The sequence below is a fragment of the Bubalus kerabau genome, chromosome 2 (assembly GCF_029407905.1).
Source record: "Bubalus kerabau isolate K-KA32 ecotype Philippines breed swamp buffalo chromosome 2, PCC_UOA_SB_1v2, whole genome shotgun sequence".
NCBI classification, from domain to species: Eukaryota; Metazoa; Chordata; class Mammalia; order Artiodactyla; family Bovidae; genus Bubalus; species Bubalus kerabau.
Window position 1 is genome coordinate 9763490 of NC_073625.1, and position 16307 is coordinate 9779796.

Sequence of the window (16307 nt, forward strand, 5' to 3'; positions counted from 1 at the left end):
AGAAAATTTAAGAAGAAAGAAAATCGTGTCATTATCTATTATCTCCCAAAGACAGCTGCTACTAACATTCTGTTAAAACTTCCTGGAATGTTTTTCTGCACACCTCTACATGTTTTAAAAGAAATTAGTATAATACTGTACATACTGATTTGTAAGCCTTTTGCTGTTAATGATAAACATTTTCCTACTTTACTAAATATTCTATGAAAATATTTGATCCGAGTGTGGATTTGGGAGGTATATAGTATTCTAGCAAGCTGATGTATCAAAATTCATTTAACCTAGTTCCTACTCTTGGCTATATTGGGTGCTTACAGTATTTTGGTAATATAAATTATTTTTGAAGATATCTTCTCACATAAATTCTTAGCAATACAGTAGACGTAAGTCTGATTTGTCATACATAGAAAACTAAAGTTGGATTTCAGGTTTTTAGAGTATCAGCCAAGCTGTTACTCTCAACCATTTATGAAAAAATGGTCCACTATACACTTTCTAAAGGTGACTGACAAGGTCACCCCAAAGGTGTGGGGAGATCTCCCCTGCTGCCACCGTTGGTGGATCTGGTACCAAGCTCCTGGCTCCTTCACACCCTTAATGTCCTACATAAACACCATGGCGGTGGATTCATCTCTCTCTTCTGTTGATTCTCTTCTAGCCTGATGAAGTCCTCCGATATCGATCAGGACTTATTTACAGACAGTTACTGCAAGGTGTGCAGCGCACAGCTGATATCGGAATCTCAGCGTGTGGCCCACTACGAGGTAAGAACAGCTTTTCCCACTCAGGGTGTTAAGTTGGAGGAAAGAGCAGCCTGAGTCAAGGTCGTGGGGCTTGAGGGTTCTGCCTCTGGACTTGGGGCAGATCTGAAGAACCACGGGGCTTGAGCACACAGTCTGAGATCAGGTCAGGAGAGACGTGCATGTGTGGGGTTGCAAAGAGGGCTGAGGATGGCATTTTCAGGCCCCTGGTGGTTTCCCAGGTACTGCTTTTCCCTTTGGACCTCAGCCCCACCGGGAGTCCAGTGGGCTTGCTCTGCTCGTTGAATCTGTCACTGCTCATCTCTGAAGTTCCTTCCAGGGATGCATTAGCGTCAGCTTCTCTGTCCTTCTCTGACGCTTGAAGGGAACCTCAGAGGCCCTTTCTCCATTGCTGGGGGGGACACAACGGCAGCAGTGGCCCAGCACCAGATCCTTCCGCCTTCTGGCTGCTGCTCCCAAAGGGTTTATCAGCAGGAAGATGTCGCCCGCAGGGAGATAATCGAGTTTTAAAGTCCAAATATTCTCGAAGGACATAACTCAGTGGCTTTGACTTTTAAGGATGGGAGCTCAAAAGGTTGCTTTTTGATCCATTTTTTGGGAAGAGAGCATCAGAGGAGAGAGATCGACCTGTTTCTGAGGGGGGAATGAGGGGCACATGTGGAGAAAAGGGGCCCATGGCCCCCCAGATGCTGCCCAGGGCCTGTAGCTGTGCAAGAAAACACACATCAGTGAGAACACGAGCTTTCAAGGGTAATAATTTGTAAGTAATTTTAGATTGGAGGGCTTAGCCAGCAATTTTCTTTTTGTCTGTCGCATCTGACAAATGCCAGTTGTCACTGTCACTCACCACACTCCTCTGAGTCTCAGATTCCTCCGAGCACGGGGAAAACAATAATAACCGCACGCACACGCACATGCCCCGGGACCCGTTCCTTGGCCCCTGTGTGCTCCTTGGGGTTTTGTGGTGACCAGATGAGAGCCCTTGAAATGGTTATTTGCACAAATGCTTTGGCAGCTAGAACGTGTGCCCAACATGCAAAATTACATTGTTTCTCATTATCTACTCTGTGGCAGCAGTGTTTGGACGATGGCAAAGAAAACTTGCTCTTCAGAGAAAAACTTAAAAAAGTCAGCCTCTGCAAAAAAAAAGTCAGCATATTCTTTTGTCAGTAGGCAATCAAGTGGAAGAAGAAGAAAATGTGAACACAAAAGGGTGCTCTAAAGTGGAAGGTAGACATCTTTTGAAATGAATTTCTAAATTCATTAGATATTGCTTTGTAAACACATATGGTTTTTTTTATTAATTCCATTTCCTCATTGAAGGAAACTCAGGATATTTGTCCCTGCTCTGAAATTCCATAGCCCATTATGTTCTCTCTTTATTAGACCTTTTGGGTTCCCTTTTTATCATTTTAGTAGATTCTAGTAAGGAGCTTCCCTGATCGCTCAGTTGGTAAAGAATCTGCCTGCAATGCAGGAGACCCCAGTTCGATTCCTGGGTTGGGAAGATACACTGGATAAGGATTAGGCTACCCAATGCAGTATTCTTGGGCTTCCCTTGTGGGTCAGCTGGTAAAGAATCTGCCTGTGATGCAGGAGACTTGAGTTTGATCCCTGGGTTTGGAAGATCCCCTGGAGAAGGGAAAGGCTACCCACTCCAGTATTCTGGCCTAGAGAATTCCATGGACTGTATATAGTTGTGGGGTCAGAAAGATTCAGACACAACTGAGGGACTTTCACTACTAGATTCTTATGACCAGAAACAGAGGTTATTCATCTGCTCTTCCGTAATTCCTGAAACAGTGTCTGCCGGCCTATCAGAGCCACTCACTGAACTTTTGTTTGCAAAAATAACCTGGTGACCCTGTCCAGGCACTCCTTTGTTATTACCTGAGCTAGAAAGGTAATGTCAGAAAATCAAAAACATCAATTCTTTTTAAAGGAAAAAAAAATCTTAGCTGCTCAGTTACAGATTTAGTTATTTGAACTCAGCTTTTCCTCTCACCGCACCGTACTGTCTATGGCCCAATCTAAGGGTTTAGAAGATGTGTTAGGATTTGTTGCAAGTAGCACAGGTGAGCCTCCCTGGTGGCTCAGACAGTAAAGTCATCTGCTTGCAGATGGAGACCCGGGTTCCATCCCTGGTTTGGGAAGATCCCCTGGAGAAGGAAATGGCAACCGACTCTAGTACTCTTGCCTGGAGAATTCCAAGGACGGAGGAACCTAGTAAGCTACAGTCCATGGGGTTGCAAATAGTTGAACATGACTGAGTGACTTCACTTACCTTTAGCACAGGTGAGATAGAGAAGTGAAAACAATTACAGTAGACCTTCAGTTAGCAGAGTTACACATCATCAGAGCAACATGAGGTACATTCCACTTAACCAGGGATGGGACCTCTGAGCGACGGTTCATGCCCTGCCTCCAGGCAGCGGTGGGCCCTTCTTTCAGAAGAAACAGGAGCTGAAAAGCTGCAGGGGGTGCAGACATGGCTGAGTCAGGACCAAGCACACCTTGTGTAGTCGCTGGTCTTCTGGCTTTGGTTAGGAGAAATCCTTCATTCCTCATCTCCAGGAGGATGACCTCTCACATGATCCCCAAGGCTGTCTGAGAACAGGTTTTGTGATGCAATTCATCCCTGCCTCCTCCGCACACCCCCTCTGCTGGAACTGAGTATAGCGTGGGTCTCTGTGAGTCTTGTGGCCAGAATTTGGCCTGTATACACCAGTGCTGGATTAAATCTCCAAGATGGAGTTTGCCTCTTGATGAAAGTGAAAGTGGAGAATGAAAAAGTTGGCTTAAAGCTCAACATTCAGAAAACTAAGATCATGGCATCTGGTCCCATCACTTCATGACAGATAGATGAGGAAACAGGGGAAACAGTGTCAGACTTTATTTTTTTGGGCTCCAAAAGCACTGTAGATGGTGATTACAGCCATGGAATTAAAAGATGCTTACTCCTTGGAAGGAAAGTTATGACCAACCTAGATAGCATATTCAAAAGCAGAGACATTACTTTGCCAACAAAGGTCCGTCTAGTCAAGGCTATAGTTTTTCCTGTGGTCATGAATGGATGTGAGAATTGGACTGTGAAGAAAGCTGAGCACCGAAGAATTGATGCTTTTGAACTGTGGTGTTGGAGAAGACTCTTGAGAGTTCCTTGGACTGCAAGGAGATCCAACCAGTCCATTCTGAAGGAGATCAGCCCTGGGATTTCTTTGGAAGGAATGATGCTAAAGTTGAAACTCCAATACTTTGGCCACCTCATGCGAAGAGTTGACTCATTGGAAAAGACTTTGATGCTGGGAGGGATTGGGGGCAGGAGGAGTAGGGGACGACAGAGGATGAGATGGCTGGATGGCATCACTGACTCGATGGACATGAGTTTGGGTGAACTCCGGGAGTTGGTGATGGACAGGAAGGCCTGGCGTGCTGCAATTCATGGGGTCGCAAAGAGTCGGACACGACTGAGCGACTGAACTGAACTGAACTGAAAAAGAAATAGCTTGATTGTTTTGCCAGACATAGGGGGTCACAGTGGGCTAATGCCCTCAAGATGGTGTGTTCACCCTAAAGCAGGTATTGAGGAGTCTCACAGTGTTCAAGAAGTAGGGCGTGGCCAGCTTGTGATTGGTCGATGAGGAAATCATGGCGAGTCAGCATCATTAACTTCTGCTCCCAGTTGGTCTAGGATCTGCATCCATGTGGGCAGCAGACAGTTACCTTCTTCCGCCTGCTGGGGGTTTCATTGTCTGCAAAACAACTCAAAGGACATGACTGACAGTGTTATCTGTAGCCCTTGAGGAAGAACTAAGTTCCTTGCCTTTGTTTAATGGCTAACATAATTATTATTTTGTTTTGCTTGACTGTTTTCCTTTCTGCATTTTCTCACTTCTCTGATTAAATTTATTCTTTGACTAAAATTTTTCTGCAGACAAAAGGTAGGCAGAGAACGTGGCCGGGGGTCTATTCTAGGAAGACCCCATAGGGTCATGTTTGTTACAGTCCCCAAACTCACGTTGGCCATGTGGTCACATTTACTCTCAATACTCTATCACTGATTTTTTGCTTGAGTATGATTTTACTCTCAGTTTGACCAGATCACATTCCCAGCCCTCTGTGGGGCCAATCAGTGACAATCTACTGTGTTTTTTCTGCGTGCCCAGCACTCTTAGTGTTTGCTATCACAGGGGTTCTGGGTTGTATCAGGAGTAGTCTGCCCCTAAGAAGCTCATAAACTCCACTGGAAGGAAAAGCTATGAATACTTTGGTGTGGTACCTGTGTGTATGATACCAAGAACAGAACCTGTAGATTCTGTTCCTAGGGAGAGGCTGATCTAAAGTAATATAAACAAAGTGTTCATTCTTGTGTCCATTTGGGTTTGTGATATGTATGCTATGTGGTGCTGTTAAATTTTTGGATCTTCGCAAATTCCAAATTCAAAAAGGTGAGTCATCACCAAGATCTATTATGGTCAAGAGAGATTTGTGGGGGATGACATGAATTACCAAGGCTTCAGTGGATTGGAGTAGGAAATAGCAACCCACTCCAGTATTCTTGCCTGGAAAATTGCATGAACAGAGGAGCCTGTTGGACTGCAGTCCATGGGGTTGCAAGGAGTAGGACACGGCTGAGCATGCATGCATGATGGATGGTTTAAATTTAGTGATTACTGGAATAAGGGGACTTGGAATCTCCAAGGAGCCTTAAGGAGACCAGCCTGACTGGACTGAAAGATTTTTGCTAGAGAGGCTGGCAGCACCTTCAAGTAGGGTGGGATCAAGAGGTAAGGAAACGGGAACCTGGACTCTTCTGAGGCTCTCAAGTTTTTGAGAGCATAAAAAATAACTGAGCCTTTCTGAATGATAGCTTGTTTATGGTGGTCAAGATGTATTGTTGAGAAAAGAACAGTTCTTTAGGTAAGTTTTGCCAAGAGCTTAGCGTGCCAATCCACTGAAGTTGGAGAGAAAAAACACAGCAGATGTGTAATGGCTAATAGCTTCATGCCCCATTTAAAAGCCTGAACCTTTGTATAGGAGGGCAGAACAACCTAATATATGTCTAATGGACCAAGCACTTCGATGCTATACTTTTAAGATCTCTTTTCGCATGTGAACTTTGGGAGTGAAAAAAGAAGAAACATAATGAAATTATTGCTTCTTTTATTTGCTAAGCATTAATAACATGTTAATGTTTCGGTAGAAAATATAATTAGATGCTGTCTCTTCTCACTGGTTGAATAGTCTGAATCAGTAGAACAAGTAGATGCAGACAGAGAGGGGAAAGAGAAAGCTTTCAGATGAACATAGCTGAATGTTACAGAAGTTAAAAATCATTTCCTAGTGAGGCCATGAGGGAAGGCGTGGTTTTCTAGGTACAGGAAGAAGAGGATCCCAACCCTATGAGAATCGAAGCCAAAAGGGCAGAAAGATTATTTCTTGGAGTAAAACTAAAGCAAGATGATGTATGATCGGATCTAGAAGGAAACAGAAAACTCCTGTTAGGCAGACCCAAGGAAGTCGGTCATCACCGTGCCAGCCCGGAGTACATGTCTGTTCTGTGAACCCTAATATCCCTTGTGTTGTAATTAATCATTTTTTGTGAACTCCATGTCTCAGAGGCACCTCCAAACAAGATGGTGAGCTTCCTGAGGGCACACTGGAGTCCCGCCTTGTGTTTCTAATTTATTAATATTTCCACACTTGGCCCATGGTTGTTGCTCACGGGCACTTTGAGGTTGATGAAGAGGCTGGGCTGGGACTGGTGGAGGAAGGTGGTGGGGCAGGTTTCACAGAAGGCTTGATGGCTACACCAGAAGAGGCGACTCTGTAGACTGGAAGTCACTCGGTACTCGGAGCGACCTTCAAGGTAGAGGTGACAGTTCCATAGATACAGGAAAGACGGTTCTCCAAACTGATGGGAAAGGCTTCAACCATCTCTGAATCTCGTAGTAATGAGGGTTCTGGCAAGTGCACCCCGTTAGCTCACCCAGGAAAGTCAGAATCTAGTATTTCTATCATCAGCAGGAGCAGGCACTGGGGCATACTGAACAGATTGTTCGGTTTCACCTGCTTTGATGGCCTTCCAACACAACTCTGGCCTTCCCTAGCTTCTGTCTAAAGTGGGGAATAGCCAAAGGGCACTTTCCTAGTCTCTCTGGGTCAAATAGTAAATGGGACATAAGTGTTTTGTGGGTAGAGCCAACAGGGTAAACCCGAGGTCCCTAATAAGTGCTGATTAGTGTCTTTACCTCTTGGTGCTAACAGTGCCTCTATTTGGGGCTCCCCTGGTGGCTCAGTGGTCAAGAACCTGCCTGCCAATGCAGGAGGCATAAGAGACATGGGTTTGATCCCTGGATCAGGAAGCTACCCTAGAAGAGGGCATGGCAACCCACTCCAGTATTCTCGCCTGGACAATCACATGGACGGAGGAGTCTGGCGGGCTCCAGCCCATGGGGTCACAAAGAGTTGGACACGACTGAAGTGACTTAGCACAGCACAACGTCTCTGTTACTTCCTCGCTCTTCATTCCTCACCCCTTCATCTCCCCTTTGCTTCTTCTTCGGGATAATTGCCTGAGTGAGCATGCAGCCTAGACAACTCCCGACCCATGTATGAGATTTGGGGGTGAACAGTATGTTGTTTCTGCTGCCCATTGGACCTGCCAGGTGCCAGGCTAACTGGGCTCCCTTTATCCTCACACCTCTCCTGGTAATGCTGGTGATGTGCTCTGGGAGATGCGAGGACTAACTGGGGGAGGATAACAAGAGATCCTTATCTCTTGTTCCTGTGGAGGTACCTACTGTGTACTGTGCATTGAGAACCTCTGTTTTCTCTTCAGATGTCTTGGAGTCACGGCATGCTTAATTTATCCCAGATACTTTTATTATTAATAATACAATTATCGGTGCATCTGCCAGGGCTAAAGCAGCTCTTAACTACCTTTCATCATGTCTTTGGTTGCCTGATACTCTCCAGAGTCAGTATCTTGATCATTTCAGGGAACTCCCTTGAGCTTTTGTGAAATTTGTAGCCATTCTTATGTTTTTCCACTGTCTATTCCAGCAGGTCTGGTCATTCTACCTTTTATCAGTTATTATTGGCCAAAACGGTTCATGGGCACATAAAATGAATGCTTAATAGAGAAGCTACAGTGAAATGAACAATACGAGGCCAAGGAACACACTCAACTCCAGAAGACACGGACACTGACCAAGAGCAGTTATCAGATGCTGTGCTTAATGCTCATTGGTTTAGAGCAGATGTTTGATGAGTTTTCATTTGCTGAGAGCATAATGATATTGGTTAATGGACTTTAGAAGCCAGGCCACACTCCATTGGCTAGAACTCAGTTACATGGTCCCATTTAAGCTCTGAGGAAGTTGGGGAATGCTCCTTAAACATGCAAGGAAGTAAAATGGGTGCAGCAAATACCTAGGGTCATCTTTGCCACGTCAACCCCTCTCGTCACCATCACAGTCTTCCTGTGGCAGGTGGAGAACACACATCTCCTCTCCATGGCAACAAACCCCAAGTGCTACTCAGTCACTGCTGACAGCTCAGATTTCAGGATCTCCAGGACAGGGATGGGTCTCCCTATCAGCTGTGGATGTGAATCCTGTTGGCTCGACAACCTATGACCAGAAGAGAAACTACACCTCTTCTCCTCTTCACTTGAGAGTGGTGAAGGCAGCAGAACATTTTCCATCAGAAAAAGGAAGAAAAGAAGGCAAAGAGTAACCACTAGTTCACAGCAGAGTTGGCATCCTGCTGTGCAGCCGTTGGGAAGTTTCTCTTTGCAGGGAGTGGGGGAAGTTGCCCAAATAGATTCTGATCTTTGCCTCTGGGAGGGAGTTTCATGTTCATTTTCCCCAATGACCCTGGCTCTGCCCCCAGAGCACGTCCCTGTCCATCCATTGTCCTCCTTGTTACACGTGAGATGAATCCTGGATCCCACATCCTCCTTGGGGACTGCCAGCATTCACAGCCCACTTCCTGCCTGAGATTGATTTAAGGCTTGGAGATCATTCAAAGCTTTTCTAATTCAAGATCATAACGGCTTTAGTAATACAATACTCTCAGTGATACAGAAGGCTTCTGATTTGTTTCCTTTCAGAAAGCTCTGCATGTCATAACCATACGATTTTTCCTAGGCGTAATTTCAAGGCTGTTTATTTTATTACTTCCTCACCTCTGTGCCTCTATTTTTCAGTTTAATGGTGGCTACCGTGAGGTTATCTGAAAGTGGGTGGAAAGACCACATCCTTAATCTGATTTTTGCCACAGGCCTGAGTCACAATGTGTAACTGAGAAATCTCACAGAGTCTCCAACACACACAGCCTTTTAAAATGACAGAGAGGGAAGAGGGAAGGGCACAATAGGGGTAGGAGGTTAAGAGGTACTAAGTACTTTGTATAAAATAAATAAGTGGACTTCTCTGGTGGTCTGCTGCTGCTGCTACTAAGTCACTTCAGTCGTGTCCGACTCTGTGTGACCCCATAGATGGCAGCCCACCAGGCTCCCCCGTCCCTGGCATTCTCCAGGCAAGAACACTGGAGTGGGTTGCCATTTCCTTCTCCAATGCAGAAAAGTGAAAAGTGTCCGACTTTTCTTCAGTGTCCGACTTGTCACTTCAGTCGTGTCCGACTCTTCGCAACCCTATGGACTACAGCTTACCAGGCTCCTCCGTCCATGGGATTTTCCAGGCAAGAGTACTGGAGTGGGGTGCCATTGCCTTCTCTGTCTGGTGGTCTAGTGGCTAAGAATCTATCAGGGGACAGAGGTTCGATCCTGGATCCGGGAAGATTCTACTTGCCTCAGGGCAACTAAGCTCATGTGGCACAACTACTGAGCCTGTGCACCCTGGAGCCTGTGCCCCACAGCAAGCGAAGTCCCTGCAATCAGGAGCCTGTGCACCCTGGAGCCTGTGCTCCATAGCAAGCGAAGTCCCTGCAATCAGGAGCCTGTGCACCCTGGAGCCTGTGCCCCACAGCAAGCGAAGTCCCTGCAATCAGGAGCCTGTGCACCCTGGAGCCTGTGCACTCTGGAGCTTGTGCTTCACAGCAAGCGAAGTCCCTGCAATCAAGAGTCTGTGCACCGCAACTAGAGAGGCCCCCCCCCATTCACTGAAACTAGAGAAGTCCTGTGCACAGCAATGAAGTCTCAGCATAGCCAAAATATATACATAAACAAAGTTAAAAAAAATAAGCTACAAGTGAAAAGAAGAGAATAAGCTATGAGGATGTATTGTTCAGCACAGAGAACATCGTCTATGTTTTATAATAGCCATAAATAGAGTATGAGCTATAAAAATCTGAGATCATTGTGTTGCAAGCCTGAAATTAATAAAATATTGTAAAGCAACTATACTTCAATTTAAAAAAAAAGGTTAAAAATGACATCTCTCACTTTGAAGTGACTAGAAGCAATTAGCAAATGACTTTTCCAACTCTCTAGGTCTCAAATTTCTGGAATAGCTATATTTAGTTGATTTCTACTTGCTAGTGTATCAGTGACACATCATATTAATAGCTCTTATAGTTGATTCTTTTATAAAAAACATGCCCAACATCAATAACAGGCAAGTAGACATTACCTGTTCATCTACAAGGTAACATCTAGCCAGGCAATCTCTTTTTTCCATCCTCCTCTGGCTCTTTTAGAATCTTAACCACCTCTGAGTGCAGAACCATCCAGTTCTTGCATCATAAGCTCCAGAGGCACGTCTGCACTCCAGGCTGTTGTAGGCAGTAGCTTTGCCAATATTTTGTCACGAATAGCCTGGATCCACTCTGTAAGTCCCCTTAACTCTTCACCTGCTAAGCCAGTGCTATATATATATATATATTTTGTTTTGTTAAGGGTGAACCACCATTTCTATCTTAGGCAAGGTAGGCTAAAATGCAGTCACAAAAATCTCAGCATCTTAGAAATAAATGTTATGGTTGCCCATGTTGTAGCCCATTGTGGGTTAGCAGAGGTCATTCTGTAACATGCAGTTATCTAGGACTAAGTTTGACCGAGGCTCCACCATCTTGGCTCCTGACAAAGATGACAGATAGTTGCTCTGAGTATCCAAGTCCAGCTGGCATCTGGGGAACCGAAAGACAATGTGGGTGACTCTGCAGGACATTTTAGGGGCCAGGCCTGCAAGTGACAATGCCACACCCACTCACCTTCTACTGGCTGGAGTTCAGTCCTGTCTCTTCTTCTGTCTGCATGCGAGGCTGGGCAAGGTGGTTTAGCTGGGTGCCCAGGAGGAAAGTTAAGCCTGTCTGGTGAACATGCAGCATCGCCTCTGTGCACGACGTGCGTGTGATGCTAGAGCGGGATTGGTGGTTCGGGCCTGCTGTGGGTTTGCTGGGGGTGGAGAGTGGGCGGGAGAAGAAAGAGGAAGGGAAGATAGGCTGTGCATCCCCCAGGGAGTGCTTTGGGCAAACAGACGCATAGGAGACCACTCCGGGAATCAAGTCCCCTGGGGCCACTGTGAACTGGATGCCGACTTCATTTCCAGGCTGCGTGGAAAGCTGAATCTACCGTGTGTCATTTAAGAGACAAAGGAATAAAACGCTATTAACCAAGAACGTTTTCTCCAGCTCCTCTGACTTAATTGGTCAAGCACAGAGATGGTCTAGTTGGAGTTTGGTACCCATGTGTGTTCTCAGCTGGTGTCCCACATGCACTTCTGTGTCTGAAGGTGTACTCCTGATGTATCCATGGAGAGATGTACTCCACGTCCACCTACTCCTCCATCATCTTGTTCTTAGTTGGAGTTTGGAGCCTGTGTTATGAGCGGTGTGTCTGATTGTAGGGTGCTCCCCACCTCTACTCTGCCTTTTCAGCCCCCCCATCAGGTCTCCCAGGCTCTGAGCTCTGGGCCTCCTGGGTGGTGAGCAGCCTACTCACCCCACACTCAAGGTTCTGGGAGCCATCCCAGAGGGGCGGCTCTCTGTCTGCAGGCAGACGTTAGGGATCTGCCTTGGGTTCACCATCTGCTAAAGGTGGATGTTTGAGAGAAATTTCTCTTTGCTCTCCCTTGTTCTTCTGCTTGAGAGGCTGCTTTGTCACCTGCCCCTCAACTCTGATCTTGTTTCATGGTTTGCTTTATCCACCAAATTCAAGGCCACGTCCAGCAACAGGATTCTGTGAGAGCCTTTCTCTTACTCACTTTACCCCGTATGCTATGCTGCTCTTTTCCCTGATTTATTTTAAATCTGTGCCTCTCAATTATTTGTTTCATCCTTTTGCATTAGAGGTGGATGTTGTTTTGATATGACTTCTTAAAGTCTTTGAGGAAAATAGCAGGGGATAAACGTATTAATATTTAATCCTTATTTTTAGCATTTTATTTATTTTTTTGGAAGAAGGGGACAAATTATAGGGCTCAACTTCTTTAAAATGTGGAAGGGTATATAATATGAAGATTCTTACACTTATTCCCATCTCTCAACTCTCAAACTCTCCATCTCAGAAGAATCAGAGGTGACTGATTTTCTTTCAACAGTCCATGGGGTCGCAAAGAGTTGGACACGACTGAGCGACTTCACTTTCTATTTTCTTTTCTTTCTATGCATATCAAAGAAAGTGAAAGTGAAAGTGAAGTCACTCAGTCATGCCTGACTTTTTGTGACCCCATGGACTATAGCCTACCAGGCTCCTCTGTCCATGGGATTTTCTGGGCAGTAGTACTTGAGTGGATTGCCATTTCCTACTCCAGCGGATCTTCCCGACCCAGGATGGAACCCAGGTCTCCCGCATTGTAGACAGGTGCTTTACTGTCTGAGCCACCAGGGAGGTCCAAGCAACTTAATTTTTAAAAAATTTTTATTGGAGTATAGTTGATTTACAGTCTTGTATTAGTTTCAGGTATACAGCAGAGTTTATCAGTTATATTAACGCAGTGTTGTGCATAGTCATTTAGTCACATCCGACTCTTTGCCACCCCATGGACTGCAGCCCACCAGACTCTTCTGTCCATGAAGTGGGTTGCCAAGACCTCCTTCAGGGCATCGTCCTGACCCAGGGATCGAATCCAGGTCTCCCGCATTGCAGGCAGATTCTTTATCGTCTGAGTCACCAGGGAAGCCCACATATGCATATATTCTCTCTTTTTATGATTCTTTTCCCATACAGGCCAGTACAGAGTATTGAGTAGAGTTCCCTGTGCTGTATAGTAGCTTGTTATTACTTATCTATTTTATACATAGCAGTGTACATATGTCAGTCCCAAGCTCCTAATTTCTCCCCACCCCCTACTTCCCCTCCCTGCACCACCCCTCCGTAACCGTAAGTTTGTTTTCTACATCTGTGACTCTATTTCCGTTTTGTAAATAAGTTCATTTGTACCAGCTTTTTAAGATTCCCACATATAAACAATATCATCTGATATTTGTTTTTGACCTATTTCTCTCAGTATGACAATCTCTAGGTCCATCCATGTTGCTGCAATTTAATTTTTCCTTTCATTTACTTTCCACAAATGCATACTAGACACTCCATGTTTCATCCGTTTTAATTGTGGCTTAGATTCTCATGATATGATATCACCATTTGTAAAGAAAACATCTGACTGAATTGACTGATGACTCCTTGGCAGCCTTGATGAAACTCTGGTAGCAGGAAGATGCTCTCTGTGCACCCTCGGTGCGTGAAGTGACTGTCAGTTACTTTTCGGATCCTGGCTCCTACTGACTGGCTGTTGACAGTGACATGTTTTCTTCCAGTTTTCCATTCTCAGCATTCCCTTAAAAGCATATGAATTTCTGACTGCCGAGTCACTGAACCATCTGGGCTTGTGGATTTTTAGAAATATTTATTTATTTACCTTATTATTATTATTATTTTAACTGCATTGGGTCTTAGTTATGTCTTTCAGGGTCTTTTGTTTTGGCTCACAGACTGTCTTTCTAGTTGCATTGCGTGGGCTCAGCTGCTCTGCAGCCTGTGAGATCTTAGTTCCCCGACCAAGGATCAAACCCATGTCCCCTGCATTGCAAGGCAGATTCTTAACCACTGGACCACCAGGAAAGTTCCCGGGCTTGCCAGTTTTTAAAGAAGATATTATTAGCAGGCAGGGGATTCTTAAAGGTTGATGACCTGAGGAAGTGTGCTGGAGCCTTGCTCTAAGCTACGTGTTTTGCCCGCGTTTCTTCTGATGTTTGGAGAAGGTGCTGAGGGCATCGCCCATGACTTGAACCTTCCTCAGTTTATTTAGGCTTTTCTTAAGATGCTTTAATTTTGAGTGGCATTTTTGTAACATTGAATTCCATCTAACTTTGAATTCCATCCCTTTCCCCAAGGGTCATCGTTACAAAGACATAGCTCCACCTACTCAGGTAGGACCCCTGCCGCCTTCAAACTGCCCCCTCCTGTCTGCAGCCCCTTGCTCGCTGCCCCATCCTTCAGGTTCCCTGGTCTCTGGGGAGGTCAGTGCCTCCACGATGCCAGCTGCTGGGAAACCTCTCCTGTCCACACACTCCACTGATTCAGATATAGAAACAGCCCTGCCCTCACCTTGAAAAACCTACAGGCAGCTGCCAAGTGGTAGATTTCACTGAGACAATAGGGAAAATAGAGTAGAACTCCTTTCTGTCTCTGCTACAAATCCTCCTCGTCCTGCGCTGGCCTTGCAGTCCAGAACCTTTGCCCTTTCCTAGGGATGTTTCCCCATCTTCCAGTTCCAGAAATCTGACTTAACCCCTGTTTTCATTAATTCCTTGTAGCTACCAACTTACCGGTAGTACGTGTCCCTTCTGGAAACGAAACCCCTCCAGGTTTGGCCCTTGATGGTATCTCTCATCTTCCTCGCCAGTTTCCCTTGGCCCTAAAGCAGCCCCCGGGTTTAACCTGGAGGATTCTATGGGATTCTGTCCCTTGCTTTAAAGCAGCAGCTTCTTTTTCCACTTGGTGGAAACTTTCATGCTCCCTCGTGGCCCACCTGCTAAATTCTCCACTTCGTACTGGTGGAGTGAGTTCGTTTGGCTCATCTTCAGAGCAGGCAGAGCTGCCCTGAGGTAGAAAGAGGGCTTCTGGTGTTCTCAGGGTCAGAGGCTGCTAAGATAATCTTAGCTACATCGCTTCACCCGGGCACCCGTCCAGAGTCCAGAATTTAGTTCCCCCTCTTACTCTGAGAAGGCTAGGCATCCTCTTTCCTTTCACCCACACTTCTTATGCCCACTTCCCCTGCATCCACACTGGTAACCGTTTTATTAGGGTTGACATGTGCTTTTATTTGTATATGTTCTTTGAAATGTATATTGCCTTGTGGGTGTGTATATTTTATTTACTTGTTTATTTTTTTAGTTAATTATTACTGGAGTATAGCTGCTTTCAGTGTTGTGTTAGTTTCTTCTGTACGACAAAGTGAGTTGCTAATCATGGATTTCCTTCTCATCTAGGTCACCACAGAGCACTGGGGAGAGTCCCCTGCACTGCACAGTAGGTTCTCATTAGTTATCTATTTTAGAGATAGTATCAACAGTGTGTAGATGTCAATCCCAATCTCCCAGCTCATCCCACCCCACCTCCTTCTCCTCCTTGGAGTCCGCATGTTTATTTTCTATGTCTGTCTCTATTTCTGCTTTGTCAGTAGGTTCATCAGTACCAGCATTCTAGATTCCACATTCAAGTGATATTGTATGATATTTGTGTCTCTCTTTCTGACTTACTTCACTCTGTATGACAGGTTCTAGGTCCATCCACGTCTCTGAAAATGGCACTATTTCTTTCCTTTTATGGCTGAGTAATATTCCATTGGGTGGTCTTCCCAGGTGGCACAGTGGAAAAGAGCCCACCTGCCAATACAGGAGATGGCAAGAGATGTGGGTTCAGTCCCTGGGTCAGGAAGGTCCCCTGGAGTAGGAAATGGCAACCCACTCCAGTATTCTTGCCTGGAAAGTCCCATGGACAGAGGAGCCTGGTGGGCAACAGTCCATGGGGTCGCAAAGAGTCAGACACAGCTGAATGAGCAGAGCACACACGATATTCCATTGTGTATGTACCACGTCTTCTTGATCCATTCCTCTGTTGATAGACATTTAGGTTGCTTCTTTGTCTTGGCTATTGTAAATAGTGCTGCTATGTGTAGTTTAGTGTAATTTTTATTCTAACATAGTTTTAGATTTATAGGAAAGTTGCAAACATAGTATTCAGTGCTGTTGTGTACCCTGACACCATCTCCCCTGCTATTAACATCTTGAGTTACTATGGTATCTTTGTCACAGCTAAGAGACTAAGATTGATGCATTATCATTATTTTATAATGTGCATTATAGAGTATGAAGTCCATCCTTTATTCAGATTTCCTTAGTTTTTACCTCATGTGCTTTTCCAGCTCTAGGATCCTGTCCAGGATTCCATGTTACACCTAGTCATGGAGTGTCCTTAGGCTCTTGTAGATGTGATAGTTTCTCTGGCCTTTTTTTTCTTTTAAATTATGTGTTTATTTGGCTGTGCCGGGTCTTAGTTGTGATGTGTGGGTTCCGGTTCGCTGACCAGGAATGGAACCTGGGTCCTTGCATTGGGAGCAAGGAATCTTAGTCACTGGA

The 16307-nt window shown here is 45.3% G+C and overlaps 1 protein-coding gene across 1 annotated transcript in view; it reads left to right on the forward strand.

Moving 5' to 3' along the window:
• The first annotated feature begins 662 nt into the window (after positions 1-662).
• The window catches only part of ZMAT4 (zinc finger matrin-type 4), a 292877-nt gene continuing 277232 nt past the window's right edge, over positions 663-16307 (forward strand). The window contains exon 1 of the mRNA XM_055567020.1: positions 663-764. Coding sequence (XP_055422995.1) covers positions 663-764 — 102 coding nt within the window. The remainder of the gene's footprint in view (positions 765-16307) is intronic.